The 17,518-nt window shown below is 37.5% G+C and overlaps 1 protein-coding gene across 1 annotated transcript in view; it reads left to right on the forward strand.

Moving 5' to 3' along the window:
* Positions 1-3,273: 3,273 nt before the first annotated feature.
* Positions 3,274-17,518, forward strand: part of LOC145668602 (uncharacterized) — a 29,911-nt gene continuing 15,666 nt past the window's right edge. Inside the window, exon 1 of the mRNA XM_081736630.1 lies at positions 3,274-3,577. Within this exon, the coding sequence (XP_081592756.1) occupies positions 3,392-3,577 (186 nt within the window). The 5' untranslated portion in view covers positions 3,274-3,391. The remainder of the gene's footprint in view (positions 3,578-17,518) is intronic.

The raw sequence follows: 17,518 nt of genomic DNA on the forward strand, positions 1-17,518 counted from the left end.
GGCATATTTCTTCCTCGTTAGCAGCAACACGGTCGCATTACTAGGTGAAAGATGGTGCGAAGGTGTTTCCTCTCGACGTTTTTCCCATTGTGCGCTTGTTTCAATGGAGGCATAACCAAACCCCTGGTTCCATATCAAATTTTGCAGATGACCCCCGTTGGAGATATTCACGATACGCCACTGGTGTCGCTACTATTTTTATTGCGTTCTACACGTACGATTTGGTAGTTTAATTGTTTGTTTGACGGCTCTATGTGCATTATTAGCTGAGATAAAGGCCTGCTACGGGTAGTCAGATACAAGTCTGCAACAACGCCTCTAGCGGCTAAATGGGAAAGGATATGACAAAGTTTGTTCTCTAAAATTTGCATGACATTTAATGTCCTTTCGAACGATTCCAACAGTTATACCACTTTCCATTGCAAATTTTGAAGTTAGCCCCGTTGGAGGTATTCACGAGACGCCACTGGTCTCGCTACTATTTTATTGCATTCTACACATACGATTTGGTAATGCATTTTTTTTTTTTTGTTTAAAGGCTATACGTGCAGTATTAGCTGCGATATAGGCCTGGTACGTTCTTATTGAATCACCCGGTGTGTATATATATATATATATATATATATATATATATATATATATATATATATATATATATATATATATATATATATATATATATATATAAATTAGAGCTACACTACTTGGCATCCAAGCGGTCCATTTGTGTAAGACTGCTATAAACCATACAATTATAGAATTCAGTCTATCCTAATATTATCCTGCCATGATTCATCTGAATTTACAGGTTATTAATATCGAATAGCGTCCACGAGTAAGGCAAGTAAGTAGAAGTCAGATTGATAAATATATATATATTGCAGTGCATCCTCTTTTAAGTGGGTAAACTTTAGGAGGGCTTTATCGTTTTGTGTATAAAAAGAAAGTTCAGATATTCGTGATAAAAACTACAGTGAAAAATAAAAAGTGCTGTGTGGGCATTAAAAGGCTATCTAACTGATTCAGGGCAGGGCAAAGCCGGAAGATGTGTGTTCATAAGGAGGGAACGTTTTAGTGACGGTGGATATGTCCGTAAAATTGGATGCTGAAAAAAACTTTACTTACCTCTTCTGTATATTTTAAAGATCTACCATCGCATATAAGAAGAAATTTATAAGATGCCTTGTACTGGAATATTGCCTTCAAATAACACTTGAATACATCATGTGTTTCTTATCCAGTATCGAGACTCGTGGATACAAGCATACACTTTGGACTACGTTTTAGAACATTCTTATGCATGTCAGAGATAATATTCCCATATATTTTGATTACTTATAATTGCACTTTTGAACAAAAAAGCATTTCATGTTTTTTTCTACAAATTGTACAAATCTATGCTTACCTAAAAAAAAGAAAAGAAAAGAATGGCATCTTTTATTGCTATAGAGGAAAGAAAGCTAACCTATTATCTCACTTCTTAGCTTATTGTAGCGATAAAATTTATTTTTTTATTTTCTTATTTATTTATTTGTTTATTACTGATGTAAGTTTTTCAAGATCCGCCACTGGTTCATAATGCAATCTTTAATTTCATTTCTGATGTAGCGATAGATATAAATAAAAGAAAGCATGTAATGTGTATTTTTGTTGATTTATCTGAGGAGTTCGGTTCTATACACCATGGTGTTATGCTAGCAAAATTGTATTCTCATGGCATCAGAGGTGTGGCATACAAATGGATAAAGTTGTATTAAACTAAACGTAGGAAAAATGTTGGCATCTATAAAGAGGTAAATAGCAGAAGAGAAATGTTCAAATCATCTGTATTGAAAGTGACTAAAGGAGTACCACAAGGGTGGATACTAGGTCCCCTTTTATTTATTATATACATTAATGATGTTGTTAACAATTTAGGTTGTGTCAAATTAACATTATATGCTAATAATGTAAATGTTCTTGTCAGTGGAGACTCAGTAGACAAAGCAAGAATGTTCACTACAAAGACGTTATCAAAAATTATTAGTTGGCTATACACAAATAAATTAACTATGAATGTAGGAATAACTAAAAATCGTCAAATTTCAATTCTCGGGCCAAAGAAATGAACTTATACCAATAAGTATAAATTCTGCAGAATTATGTCAATAGAAATATGTTAAATTTCTAGGGGTATATGTTAACGAAGATTTAACTTGGAATACTCGTGTTGAGTACATTGATTCAAAACTCAGTTCCCTGCGCTTTGCATTTCGAAGACTGCAAGAGAGTTTGTGCAAGGAAGCTGTCATATCCTTATACTATGGTAAAGATTTTTCAGTAATAAACTATGGTGTTGTATTTTGGGGGAATTCAAGATAGTTTATATATATATATATATATATATATATATATATATATATATATATATATATATATATATATATATATATATATATATCGCACAATTGTGTATGGAATCGAACACAAGGATCTATTTACATTAGCAAATACGAATCACTCATACAACACTAGGCAGAATTGTGATATGTATATCATCCAGCAGAACTATGCAAATTTTTAGTAAATCCGTCTATGTGAATTGTATAAAGTTATATAACAAATTACCGACAAAGTATAAGGACATGAAAGAAAAACGCGTATTCAGAAATACTCTATTACAATTGTTAGAAAAAAAATATTTTCTGCTGAAAATCATCTTACTGATAACATATAGAGAATGTTACCATATCTGACAACGGTAAAGCTTAATTGACGAATATCCTCATATTATAAGCTATAAACAGGCAAATAAATATGAATATGAATATACGGTATGTTGCATGCATTTTTTATCCTGAAAAAAATTGACACCCAATTCACTAGTCTGCATCAAAACAATGACACGTATCAACGTATAGATAGATACTTAGTTCAGAATTTCGAAGATTTTTTCAAATTCATACATATGACGCTGAATGTGATATCGGTTAAAACGCCTTTAATGGTTGCGGTTTTCGTTTCAAATTGAACCGAGAGAAAGAAAAAATACTAAGATTATTGAATCATTTTCGTCAAGCTGATCCACACTTGGTTTGTTGTGACCCACATACTCATGCCTCCAAGCAATACTTGGGCAGCATGTTGCATGAATAGTTAGCTACTGGTTTGTCAATTCATTTATATTTAACTCGTAGCTTGCAGCAGTATAATCAAGTGCACGATGTTTGTAATTTAAATGTGTATGTGTTTATTTTACTAAGGAAAAACCTGTTCTTTACTGCATCCACTGGTAACACTGAAGAAAAGAAAAACAAATGACTCGCTGAAATCAATCGAAGTTGTGATGTTGAACATGTCAAGTTGGAAGTGTTGTTTTGTACACGAGATATTTTAATGGTGAAGAAGCAATATGGCAAGTCTAAAGCAGGAACTGGATGATTATCTTTCAAGAAATGAAAAACAGCAACTTAAAATTAGTATGCCTGTGTCATTTTCAACACCAGATGTAGGCAAGTGGTTCAGTAAGTCACCATCTCCAGAAGAAAGTTCGAATGGCTGGTTCTCCGATGCTCAATCGGATTGTTGTCCAAGTATGGTATGTAATATTATATGGTAATGTTATAAACATAGAGCGATAAATTAAATTGTGTTTACTGTTTTATAGTGCACAGGAGTTTGTGTGAGTATTTTGAAAGTGTGCAAACGAACCAATTCATTCCTCTGTTTTCATTACTAGGAGTTGTGTTTTTAAAAAAAGAACATACATTTTCCCATTTGAGATCATAGTTGTATTTTTTTTTCGAATTCAGAAACAAACTATAAAGTGTTAACTATATATTTAAGTATATCAATCACAGTTTGACCATCTCTGATTCACTGAGTGATACGGATTTGTACTTTTCGACATTCGGAACCGATCCATACATTTTTTTCCATGTAATGTTTGAAATTAGAAGTTTAAGATATATATATATATATATATATATATATATATATATATATATGGAGTAGCGTATATTAAAGACCTAAGCAAATATAGGGTCAGCGTTTAGTTGAGGGAGGGCCGGCCTTTTTGTCGATTGAAAACGTTACAATTTCCCTAATTTCTCTTAATATTAGGTTTGGCCTCTTCATTTAAACATTTACTGAAATATAATTTCAACATAGTCAAGTCATTCTTACATGTTATTCAATATTCCCCTAAGACATGGTAGGCCTAATCTAATTTTAATATAGCTATGAAAACTAAGTTCATATAAAGGACAGGAATATGTGAAATGAAAAGTTGCTTTTGTAGAAGGATACATTTTCATTAGTGAAGATTCCAGAAAAATATTAATTGATGATTTCTATTTTTAAGTAATCTGGAATTTTCTTTTAACATTAGACGTAAGTCTTATTATGCAATGATGTTTAATGAATGTCATTCAGACCAGGAAGAAAATGCGGTGAAAGTTAATTAGACTGGCATCTAACCTGTTTGAACCACTTTCCTTATCATGTAACTTAAACTTTTTATTTATTTATTTATTTTTTAATATTTTAATATCTTTGAAATATATTCTGGAAAACACGTGGATGTGGAAGAAGAAGCTAATTGAAATCTGCAGTGGCAAGTTTAAATTATGTAATTTATCAATTAGTTAAATTTGGTAGTTAAATTTTAACTTCAAACTAGTGGATTCGATGTCAAGTTAGACGTGAACCTATTGTATTCATTGTTTCTCATGTACATAATTATTAAGGATATGAATTGATGCACGTATATAGTAATTTGTTCGTACTGGTTTATTTTTTGCGCACCACTAAAAACAATTGATAAAAAATTATGATTCTGTCACTAATCCCCTTATTGTCCCCTAAAAGGTTTCCGCTGGACGACTTGAAAATATCTCACTTGTTATAGATAAAATTCAGGGGGGCCATCAGAAGTAATTGTTCAAAATCTACAATCAGAAGTAATTGTTGTATTCTTTTACGATTTGCGTATAAATACGGCTTCCGGATGTGTGGCATAGGAAGTACAGTGCAAAAAACCCAAATCAACATGTGCTACTAAAAGCACGGATGCTACCTAACCGAGTCAGGGCAGGGTGAAGCTGGTACGGTAGGGTGGGGGAGCTTCCGAAAGGAGCAGGCACGTCAGCGTTGGTGGGTGCGCGTAAGCGAGGGTGGTGAAAATGAGGTTTTGCAATGGTACGAGTGTCAATAACATTTATCATTGTTTGCTACTAGTAACGTTTCACTTGTAAACATAAAGTACAGGTTCTGTACGTTGTACAGGAATATATTACCCATGGAAAATAGTATGTGATAAAGTTATCTTTGATTTGCATTCACCAATTTATTATTATTATTTTTTTTTTTATTTATTATTTTTTTTTATCCGTCGTAAGGCACTTGTAATGATTTTAGACTAGTAACCCCACATTTGTGAACCTAAAATACAACTGTATTACCTTGTATTTAATTTTGTCGCGTGCAAAAGTGTGTTCTTTATAAACACATCTTTTCATGCAAAGTATTGAATTTTACCTGTAGATCTTCTAAAATATGGTGCGTCAAAACTACACATGCACCAATTTGTTAACGTGCTATTGTATTTACAGTATCTAATATTTAACCCCTCAGGGCGGCCCGCCGTACATCTGTACGTTTGGATGAAACTGCCCTAATGGCGACACAATCCTAATATTTCATTTTTTTCTAAAACACGATTCGTAAGACATCTTTAAAAATTCATCTTATCATCTTAAGTATTTTTGTAGATGTAAAGAATTTTTCTAGCATATTGTCAAAAACTATTCTGCTGGGACATTGTGAGCTAGTGGTCTACTATGCCACGCTTAATTGCATGCATGGGGAGCATGCCCGCGACCGTTCGGTCTATTTAATGGACGGGTTCCGCAAGAATGTAATGCACCCCGCCCGTGGTTGCTCGTGCTTGGACTTCTGTCCTCGTGCGCAAGTGCACCCTCAAGATTTGTCCCTTAACCTTGATACCTAAGTGTGTAACCCCCATTCACTGAGGGAGTGGGATACGCCCACTGCGCGGCCAGACCGAAGTCCTGAGTGCCTACCAGTTGACCTACTGGTGGAGGCGGTCCTGCTAGCGAGTCAGGCCCTACCATACTCTGCAGGCATGGTGCCCGAGCGTTATAAGGCGAGCTCACCTCCCGCACATGTTCACCGTTACCCAGGTTCCTGGGATTAGTTCCCATGTGCTACCGAATCCCACGGTATGACCACAACCCGGCAGAGTCCAACCCAATCCGAGAACCTCAGGCAATGCCCGAGGGGGCTAGTGTCCCGGCCCTGCCTACATCTATCGTTCAACTGGCAACCGCCGTGTGTAGAGGTATTACACACACGTCGAGATGCTGTGCATCTCATCCCGGATCCAATGGTACGTGTAAGTCACCATTTGAGCTTGGAGCCGGCCCATATCCTGCAGGGTTACCTCCCTTTCGCGGAATTAGTACCGTTGCCCAGATATCTGGGATTGGACCTTTCCCGTTTCCGTTTGGTCTTCCTGCAGGCAGGAATCCGATCTCCCCTCCCAGTAGCATCGTCCAAGCATTACGGGACTACCTCTCTTTTACGTGTTGAGGTACCACGTACACGCTGAGATACTCAGTATCTCTTCCCGGACCCAACAGCACGTGTAGGTCGCCGTTTGGGAGAAGGGCCTTGACCGCTTACCGCTGCTCTCCCCCGGTAGGGTCGCCCAGAGAGCTACCTCACTTTTTACCGTGTTGAGGTACCACGTACGCTACCAGACCCAATGGGACGCGTTAGTTTCCCATTAGGGAGTCAGCGGGAGACCCATAGGAATCCCTAATCCCCTGGCAGGGTTTGGGGGAGGAAGAAGACTCGGGTAGTCCTTTCCTCAGCGGAATGCAAGCATTCCTTGTCAGTTGTCTGCTGTGCGTAGGAGCTCGTCATCCGGATCCCTCCGAGTTGGAGTTCGTTTGGTACACGATATTTACACTATTTACAAGGTTTCACTCCTCTTGCAGACGCTCGTCAATTCCATTGTGTCCCAGTGGGAGAATTCCACGCCCCTCTCTGAGAAGCTCGCAGTATCGTTCCTTATAAAAGGAAGACACTGCGGTGGTGAGCCTTCCCAAATCGCCACATATCGCTTCAGAACGCAAGGCGTCCCTCAGCGGTATATGCAACAACCTTGCTCGATCAGCCGGTTGAACCTGCTGAAGAAGCGCGCACTCAATGACAGTATGTTCTGGGGTGCCCGGGGCACGCCCACAATCACACTGTGGCGCTCTAGCCAAGCCCAATTGATGAAGCGTAGCATTGTACGGACCGTGTTCTGTTACAAAGTGTACAAGGCCTTTCCCTGGGCGCATATATCCCATTTGCAGCCTTTCAGCCATATCTGGGAGCACGTCATGGGTTCTCCTTCCCTTTTCGGAATCATCCCATTCCGCCTGCCAGCTGCTCACTTCCCGGGCTTTAGTCTCTGCCTTTGTTAGGCACAGACGGCCGAGTATATCCACTGTCTTCTCGGGAAGATTCTTCCTAATCCAGTAGTTAGCAGCTCGTTCGAGTATCCTCAGATGCACAGGGACTATTCCCAGAATTGCACAGAGTGCGTTCCCGGGGGTCGTCCTATATTGACAACTGATCTGAAGGAGTTACTGGTAATGTACTGTTTCGGTATTAATGTAATGTAACATATTTACTGCCTGTTCCCTGACAACTTTCTCAACAAGTCTGAGCAACAGGACTCAATCGTGGACTATTTCGTGTCCACAATAAACAGTGAGAGGTCAAAAAGGATTTTTATGGACACTTGTAATTTGGTACTAGTAGAATTGCTTATTTCTAATAAGCTCTTTCGGGCATCAACGGTGGTTCGGTGGTAGAGCGTACACTTCGCCTCTGGTGTGTGGTGTTCCAGGTCCGATCCCAGCTTGCGCCAAATGGGCTATGTGGTGGACAAATACTGTGCACTTTGGTTCTCTAGAAGTTTTTTCCGTTTCCTCTTACTTTCTTCATTTCACCATCGTATTCATTCTCATCACTACGATAAGGGAGGGGGCATGGTGACTCAGTGGTAGAGCGTTCACCTCTGGTGCTTGGGGTCCCGGGTTCGATCCCAGCCCCTGCCAAGTGAGCTTTGTGGTGGCCAAACACCGTGTGCGTGGGTTTTCTTGGGGGTCTCCCACTTTCTTCATTCCACCATTTCATTCATTACTCATCATCACCGTCTCCTTTAGCCTCACCGGCATAACCGTGGGGACGTAAAACTCAAAGATTTTTTTTTTTTTACGATAAGGGTGGGGGGAGGGGGCATGGTGACTCAGTAGTAGAGCATTTACTTCTGGGGGTCTCTGGTTCGATTCCGGGCCATGGGTTTTCTCGGGCACTCCCACATTCTCATCCCACCAATTCTTCCATCATCATTCACTTGTCTTAATTATCCTTCTCCCTTAGCCTAAAGAGCATACTCGTGAGATGTTAGACTAAAAGATTTCATTCATCACCACCGTCTTCTTGAACCTACACGGCATAGCCATGGAAAGTTAAAACTGAATGATTTCATTTCATTCTAATAGGCACTTTGGGAAGTTGCTGCTACATTCTTAAATCTACGGATTGGCTTTTAAGATTCAGTTAACAATTAATCGTAAACCTAGAATGTTTAATCCTAAATCTAGAATTTTAAATCTAAGGTTAGGACAACATATTCACAGAGTGTCATTTAGAATTGAACACAATTTATAAAGATTAGGACAAAACTGCGTAAATGTTTTTCTAAAATTCTGTAGTAAACGCGATTTGAATAAATGTTTCACAACAAAAGACCTTCAAAATTGTTATTTTAATGCAAGGGCAAATGAGTATTACTAAGTTTTTTTTTTTTCCTTACGTGAAATAGTACAGGATAAAAGTCTTAAGAAATGAGATTAGTTGCACCTCAGTTGCTCAGATCTGCTGAGGAAGTTATAAGGGAGCGCCAAAACAGTACAAATAATAGTACAGTAAGACTTTAACCGAAACATGGGTCTCTGAGACCCAGTGGTAAATTTTAAAACACGATGATAGCACCCCTGGCTGCTCGTGAAAGTTTAAGTATATTTAGCTCATGAAAGTATAAAAGAAAGGAGCAAAATAAACTTTTACCAGCAACAAGGGGTGCCACTATTGTGTTTTAAAATTTACCATTGGGTCTCAGAGACCCATTTTTCGGTTAAAATATTAAATAAAAGTCTGTAAATAAAAGATACAGTAAATAAAAGTCTGTCGTAGACTTTGATAGGCTTAGAAGTTAAAAATCAGGTTTGGAAAATGCTAACTATTTTGATATCAAGCTCTAACCTTTAAATAATTTCACGACATAATCTTTTAGTTATCTCATAGCTACCTGCATCTTTCGGCAGGTTTAGTTTGCAAAACTCGAAATTATTCCGGGGTTGATGATGTCACGTGCTACTAAAGTTTCAGGATTACAGGCATCCCAATCGTTCTCAAGGTTGTCTAATATTCTCGTAGAGCACAGCTTTCCAACTTCAGTGTTTCGAAATTATGATTATTATAAAATTCAGAATTTTAAACAAATGAAGGACGTGTGATAAAAAAAAAAAAGGCCTACTAAATATCCTTAGTTTCGTTCAGCTCATTAATTGTGTAATCGAGATATTGATTTCTACAGTTTTGTGCTAGTAACATTCAATGATAACACTAAATGTGTATATTCTTAATGTTGTAAGAACATGAAGTTGAGTTTGTAATGAAGAGTACCTAAAAATAGGTTTCACTTGCTGCAACGATGAAGGGAATGTGTTATCCCAGAATATTTGATACGTGGAGGCAAAAGAGAGCAGTGAATGGATATTGTGTGAACTTGAGGGTACTAATAGGGTGTTTTATAAGGAAAAGATTAGAAAGCACTGGCGTAGTACATAACAAAATAAAATGAAATCTTTCAGTTTTACCTTCACGGTTACACAGTGTAGGCTAAAGGAGACTGTAAGGGTGAGAAATGAATGAAATGGTGGAAACGCACGCCAGAAATCTGCGCAGGCCGGAATTTTTAACCCGGGTCCTGCCCGGCCCGTGAATTTACAATGTGAGACCGATCCGAATCTGAAATATTTTCTAGCATTTAGGCCCGAGCTCGTATGATAATCAAATGAGCCCGAATTACAGAAACTTAATAGTGAATGCAAAATTGCATTTCTATTTACAGTATTTAGAGGTTAATTTTGAAGTTGCGCTTTAAAAGTTCTCTAGAAAGAACGGTCCAATAAATGTCGTTGTACAGTACATTTACAAATTTAGGAACGAGAAATAAGGTTGTATATTTAAAAATTTACGCCCCGGGCCGGGCCCGAAGTGACACATGCTTTGTGCGCCCGAGTCCGGCCCGCGGGCCGGTTCGAGCTTGAGCCCATGCAGACCTCTAAACCACGCACACGGTGTTTGTCCACTACAAAATCCACTTGACACTAGCTGGGATCGAACCAGGGACCCAGAGGTGAATTGGCGAATAATAATAAAAAGATCACATCTCAGTATGTCAACAATGTATTACTTTTAAATTTATGGCTGTAGTTCATAAAAATCTTCCATTCTTTTACATTCTCAAGTTTCTCCATATAATACATTTTTTAAACTACTCACTGCTTTTCAGACAGGATTGCGGAATGTTCCTCACTAACAGTAAATTTGTTTAGTATTTTAATTATATCTTCACTTTCCTTTCTCACTTCAGGAAAACCTAAAATTGCTTTATTCTTCAGAACTTTGTTTGCCGGAGGCATATTCACTTACATTAATCGATAATCTGTTTTCTGTTCCAAAACGAAGCACCAAAGTCGACAACTATCTCTCTCTCTCTCTCTCTCTCTCTCTCTCTATATATATATATATATATATATATATATATACAGGGTGGGCCATTTTAATTAATCCACGGAAATATCTAAAAAATGATAAAACATAGAAGAAATGTTTGAAGTACACGTTATATATTGCTAAGGGGGAAAACCATTTCCGCCAAAAGTACCCCTCCCCACCCCCCGGAAATGGGGGTAACGGGGGGTAACTTTGAAATGTCAAATGGGAACATGGGTCGAGTAATACCTCGTTCGAAAGGTCTTGGAAAACTAAATAACGCTGTACCAAAATTTGTTTCATATGGAGCACCAGTTTCAAAATGGCCGCCATGATATAGTTCGGAAACTCCAGTAGCCGTAGTATGAAAACCATGGGAGGTAAATGAATGGAACAAAATTGAAACACGTAAATATCATAGGGCATATCAAATAGTGTGGTCCCTGTGATCCCAGTGGCCTCCCTGAAGGGGTCTTGGGGGCTAACTTCAAGATTTCAAATAGTAACATGAGTCCAGTGGTACCTCGTTCGATAAATCTTGCAAAATCAAACATCTTGCAGGAGAAAACGATTGAGGTGAAATGGCAGTGTTCTCAAAAGGCCGCTGAAACATAGTATCAGTGTCAGAGAAAAGGTTTAGTATCCGTAGTATGAAAGCGATTGGAGATAAATCAACAGAAGAAAAACTGGAGTAGGTAACTGACGTAAGGCACATCGAGAGGTGTTGTCGGGGTGACTCCACTGAAAGGTATCCGGGGCCAACTTGAAAACTTCAAATATCAACTTGAAGCGAGTAACATCATGTTACATAGACAAATGAATATCAAACAGCTTCTGTAAGAATATTTTCGACATGAGACACCGTTTTCAAAATGATCGCCAAGACATGGTGAATGTGTCTAAGAAAACGTCTAGTGCCCATAGTATGAATACGGGTAGAGATAAATGAAAATAACGAAAATTAAATAGGAAAACCACGGAGGCGTTCCAAGGCTCAAGAATGATACAACAGAGATAAAAATGTTAGAGTAAAATTGCCATAATCTATAGAGAGATATCCAAGTCCTGCAAAATAATCTTTTCCTGTGCTCTGTATGTGAGCGGGGTGGAAAGTAACAGTGAAAGTTCAAACGAGAACTCTACTTTAATTCGCAAATTAAGGCTACCTTACAAATAGGTATGGTATGGTTGAAACGTTTGTTTGTAAGGATGACGCTGTAGTGACTATAAAAAGGTGAAATTTTATTTGAATGGTAACGCATATCTGTATGGCCAAGTATGATTCGATGCGAAAAAAGGAAGAACGTTATACGAAAGAAGTTGTCGAATAATGCTGTTGCTGGAACTTACAAACGTGTGAATTTGCTAATCTCCGTCGCCACAGAACTTTTATGCAATGCGTGCTGGTTATTCGGAAAGCATTTCGGGGATATACGTACACACTGTTTCGTCCCTCAAGCTTACAATATGACATGAGTGCTAATAGTTAATCAAAATGTAACTGTGGCCAAGGGCGCCCATGTTGTGGTTTCCAAGGGAGGCAAGAAAAACCGACATTTCAAATATAGTTTCAAATTTTGCTATCAAAAATTATATTGAGTTTTCGATATGCCGAAGCACAATTTCCTCTAGGGGGCGAGAGCCCCCTTGCCCCCCTTATGGGCGCCCTTGACTGTGGCAATCCGCATTAACTGAGTGCACTAATTCTCTATCCCTGAAGTCTGCCTTCCAAACAGCATTGGGTAGGTCAAGCGTACGCCCGAACCGTGTCCGGTCGGACATTGAAGTTTTGAAGTTAGCTCACAAGATCCCTTCAGGAAAGACGATGGGATCTCAGGGGTCACGTCATTTGATATGCCCTATGATATTTACGTATTTCAATTTTGTTCCATTCATCTACCTCCCATGGTTTTCATACTACGGCTTCTGGAGGTTCCGAACTATATCATGGCGGTCATTTTGAAACTGGTGCTCCATATGAAACAAATTTTGGTACAGCGTTACTTAGTTTTCCAAGACCTTTCGAACGAGGTATTACTCGACCCATGTTCCCATTTGACATTTCAAAGTTACCCCCCGTTACCCCCATTTCCGTGGGGTGGGGAGGGGTACTTTTGGCGGAAATGGTTTTCCCCCTTAGCAATATATAACGTGTACTTCAAACATTTCTTCTATGTTTTATCATTTTTTAGATATTTCCGTGGATTAATTAAAATGGCCCACCCTGTATATATATATATATATATATATATATATATATATTTGGGTGATTTGACTGAAATTTGGCCTATAGTCAAGAAATTTACCCATTTCATAAACTTTTTTTTCTTTTATTTATTTAATATTTTGATATATTACGTTGAATCAGATTAAAATTCTGCTCCCAAATCTTTGCTTACTTATCTTTTCAGAGAAGTAGTTCCTGAGTCAGTCTTTCTTTTAGTGTATGCAAACTTCTGTGCGAAAGACTGGCATGGGATTATATAGGTGAATCCCTTAATGCTGTAGGTGAAACGTTAAATGGCCTATAGTTTCGTTTTATTTGACGCATTCTTCTGTTCAATGTGGCTAACTCCGTTCAATTCATTACATTCATGCCAAGTTTGTTTCTACAGTTACCACATGTCTTTTGTCCAGAAATAGCCTTTACGAAGTCAGTGTTTTTGTTAATTATATACGCAAAATCATTAGTTACATATCTCGAGGCTTTAGTGATCGGTCAATTGTACTTACCGATTGTACTTACTGTACCGATTGTAATTGAGTGACAATTGTACTTACTAACTTTGTACATATTCCTATGGCGAATCAGTTGTTTACTTTCACAGGACTTTGTCTTATAACAAGAATAAAACTACTCAAATGGTCACTGTTTCCGACAAAATCCTCGATTGTCGTTTATCAGATGTGGATCACAGGCTAAGGTGCTATATAACTCCAGTAGAATTAATGAAATTATCTTGAACTTTAAAATACCAATATGGAGTTGCAATAACAGAAACAACTTTACTTTAAAAACACACTCTGAAGATCAATGTTACTAAATACATACTTTTCCAAATTGGTCAATTTAGTTATTTTTCTACGTAGGTTCCCCCCCCCCCCCCAAGAGCTGAGTAATATACTCGTAGAATGGAAGAAGTAAAGATATTGTACTATATAATTAATAATTATTTAATTTTTGTTGATAAAATGGAATAAATATTATCCCAATAATTGCCCAAATTGCCAATTTCAGTATTTAGTTTCAGATTTTTTTGTTTTGATGTTCACTTGTTATGTGACCTACACTACAGCATGTGACCGATTTATTGTATGGGATGATATAAACTTGTCTTTGAACTCAAGATGACTGCGGATTTTGTTCAAAGTATAGATATTTGAGAAGTTTTGATCGCCATAGGACTATGTATAAGGTTAATAAATTTGACTATAATGTTACGATGTGTTCCTTATGTTTTGTAAGCAAAATTAAATTTTACTTAATCTAAATTAACGTTTGAATGTAAAGATAGAACTTCTTATTATAGTAAAAAAACACGGCCATTAGGCCTACGCATGATATTGAAAGAATTCTACTTTTTGAAGAGATCTTGGCATGAAACAGAATTTTTGACCCATTTTTGAAACTCGTGCTCTTCAGTATCAAATTTATAGCGTTTGTTTGAAGACTTTCTATAGTGTATTTCACTCGGATATTTTCAAAGCAAATTAGCAGAATTAATATGGAACAATTCATACTGTTCATCTCAGTTCATTTTAAGTTATACATAATTATTCTAAATTAATAATAATAATACTAAAAGGTCGATGTGCACGTTGGTTTTAAACAATCTTCATACTTTCAGCTTTTAGTAACAAACTTAGACGTGTCCTCGCATGTTACTGCGGGCTATATTTTTCATCTCTTCTCCCTGCGTCCAATTCCTCTTCCTCTTTAATGGTAAATACATGCTAGTGAGCTAAAACAATATCTTATGGGTCTGTGCTCAACATTGTCAGAGACCTATTCAACAAGCAAAAAGTTTTTCTTAGGAGCGGAATTTCATAAAATTCCACCTAATTTAGAGCCTAACGTGCAAATAAAATACTTATGTTACATTTTAGGGTTCTACATTAACAGTTTTGATGTTGCGCACAGCCATCTACCCATCCTTACGGGATTTTACTACTTATTTGTTATTATGGGCTGTAAAAGTAGTAACAGTCCACGACAGTCTGAAATATCAAGAAAAAGCGAATATAGTATCTTGTACGAACGTGGATTAGAAAGCGATATTAAAGTAATTATATTTCTTATTAATATTTCTTTCGGCTAAGGAGTAAACTTTGGTTAAAATATGGAACATGTTTGGGATTGTGATTTATAAGAAAAATTCCTGAACATACCACGACCCAATAGATAGACAATATTTCAAGAACACGAACGTTGCATATTTGGAATTAATATACATCACGTCTACATTGACAATCTTAATAACAGTGTTTTTTTCAAAAAGAATAATTCGACTTCAAACAACCGTAACTATGCAGCTTTTTATCCGTTTTGATAGTTGCCGGTACGCTGCAGTAGCGCTCTTCCTTTACCGATCATTTCAGTGTTTCTCAGGATAGTGATCGCACAGCAGAAATCATTTGGCGTTCTACGCTTCGCTAAGCTTGAATCCGTAACTACTGTGTAGTGTGAATTTTGTCAACAGACTCTGGAGTTCATAAGAGATTCCGTTTATGTGCCAGTCGAACTGCGGGAACGCATAACAACAGTTGCGGAAGCAGTGGATCCAGAAATGATCCAAAAATTTGGGACGAATTTGACTACTGTATGGACATATGCACCCCAAGGGAACCATATGGTTTAAAAAATAAAGGATAAAAAATCATAATAAGCTTTGTAATATAAAGTTAATTCGAAGCATCTATGTTCTATACCATGAATGCCATTTAAGTTATTAATCGGATGAATTTTTGCAACACTCTGTACGTAATAGATTCCGATACAAAAATGAAACTCGGCGGAATTATTCCTAGACAAATTAGAGAGTACTGATACTAGGATAAAATTTACGACTGAAAAGGAAAGTAACAATTCTATTAATCTTTTGGACATTATTCTTTACAGAAAATTCAATAAATTTCAATCTAAAATTACAAGAAGCCTTTGGCAAGCAATATATTCATAAAAAGGAATTCAGAGAATCCATGGCAGAGAAAGACTTACATGCGAATCAACACGTTTATTAGGGATTTTACCTTAGTAACATTTCAGAATTAGGCATTACAAAAATTATTTTGTGAACAAAACTAGTTTAAGTGGTATATATTAAGCTTATTGCACTTGTGACGGCTCCTATATTGGAATGATGAAAAGAAATATTAGCACTAGATTCAAGTAACACGTTAGACAGTCTTGTGAGAACAAAGAAGCTGTTTAGGGCCTATCTAAACATGTACAAACCACAAAACATTCAGTACAGAGGGCTAAGGCTTAAGAATATCTTCTATGCAATTATTTACGTGTTTTTCTTGTAACAATCAGTAGTGCGAAAGTATATACAAAATCTTATTATTATAATAGTTAATACACTAACCCAAAATCTTTGTATTTTTTTATTAATATCTAGACTTGTGATGATCTACATTCCATGTGTCTTCCAACCTTCCTAAGTTTAATTCCTGTATGTGCAATGTTGCCATATTTAACACTATTGGCAAGTTACATGCAGATTAAAACTCAGTTTATGTTCCTGTTTTTTAATAGAGTATTTGCAGCTTTAAGTTTTGTAATTTGTAATAACAGTATCCCACAGGGTTTGCCCAAATGGGCCCAGTCCGAAAAAACCCGGTGTTTTTTTCGGGTTGGACCTACCTGAAAACCCCCCCTGGGTTTTTGAGCTTTTTGTAAGTATATTGTTGGTACAGCTAAGTTGATCACATTGAAAATTATTTTTATGAGATTTTGGTCTTTCCTTGGGCGAATTAGATGCTTTCGCGTTAAGGTATACAACACCTTTCAAAAGACTTTTATAAAGTTATGAGTGAATAGGAAACCTTAGCTTAAGATACGAGGGCAAGTCAAGAAAGACTTGGACTGATTTTTTTCCCGGCAGTTCTGTTAACGCTGGAGCTTCATAGTTTGGCATACAAGTAGGGTGGGTCTTGCTGTGCATATATATAAAATGTTGTTAAGGAATCATTGCATGTTTGGTAACCACGACTTTTTATTGCAGGTGATGTTCTGCGCCGCCTCTAGAAGTCGCCTGTAGAAGAAATGGAGTCATTACGAGATGAACAATTTGCAGCTATACGGTTCTGCTATCGCCTGGGGAAAAGTGCAACAGAAACTCTAGGAATGTTGAGAGCAGCCTACAAAGATGACGCTTTGCCACGAAGTACCGTGTTCTGGTGGTTCAAAGAGTTTAAAGAGGGCCGAATGACAATCACGAAAGCTGGTGGACCAGGTGTATCAGCGTCAGCTGTTACTGAGGTGAACATTAACACGGCAGCAGTCATTGTTAGAGAAGATCGCCGCATCAGTATCGACGATCTGGCAGCCGCACTACGCATATCTCATGGCAGTGCCTTCAAAATTTTGCATGACCACCTCCACATGAGCCGAGTGTGTGCGCGATGGATTCCGCGACTCCTGACACCAGAGCAGAAGGCCGTTCGAGTGGAG

This window comes from Thermobia domestica, chromosome 13 (assembly GCF_964235325.1).
Source record: "Thermobia domestica chromosome 13, izTheDome1.hap1.1, whole genome shotgun sequence".
NCBI classification, from domain to species: Eukaryota; Metazoa; Arthropoda; class Insecta; order Zygentoma; family Lepismatidae; genus Thermobia; species Thermobia domestica.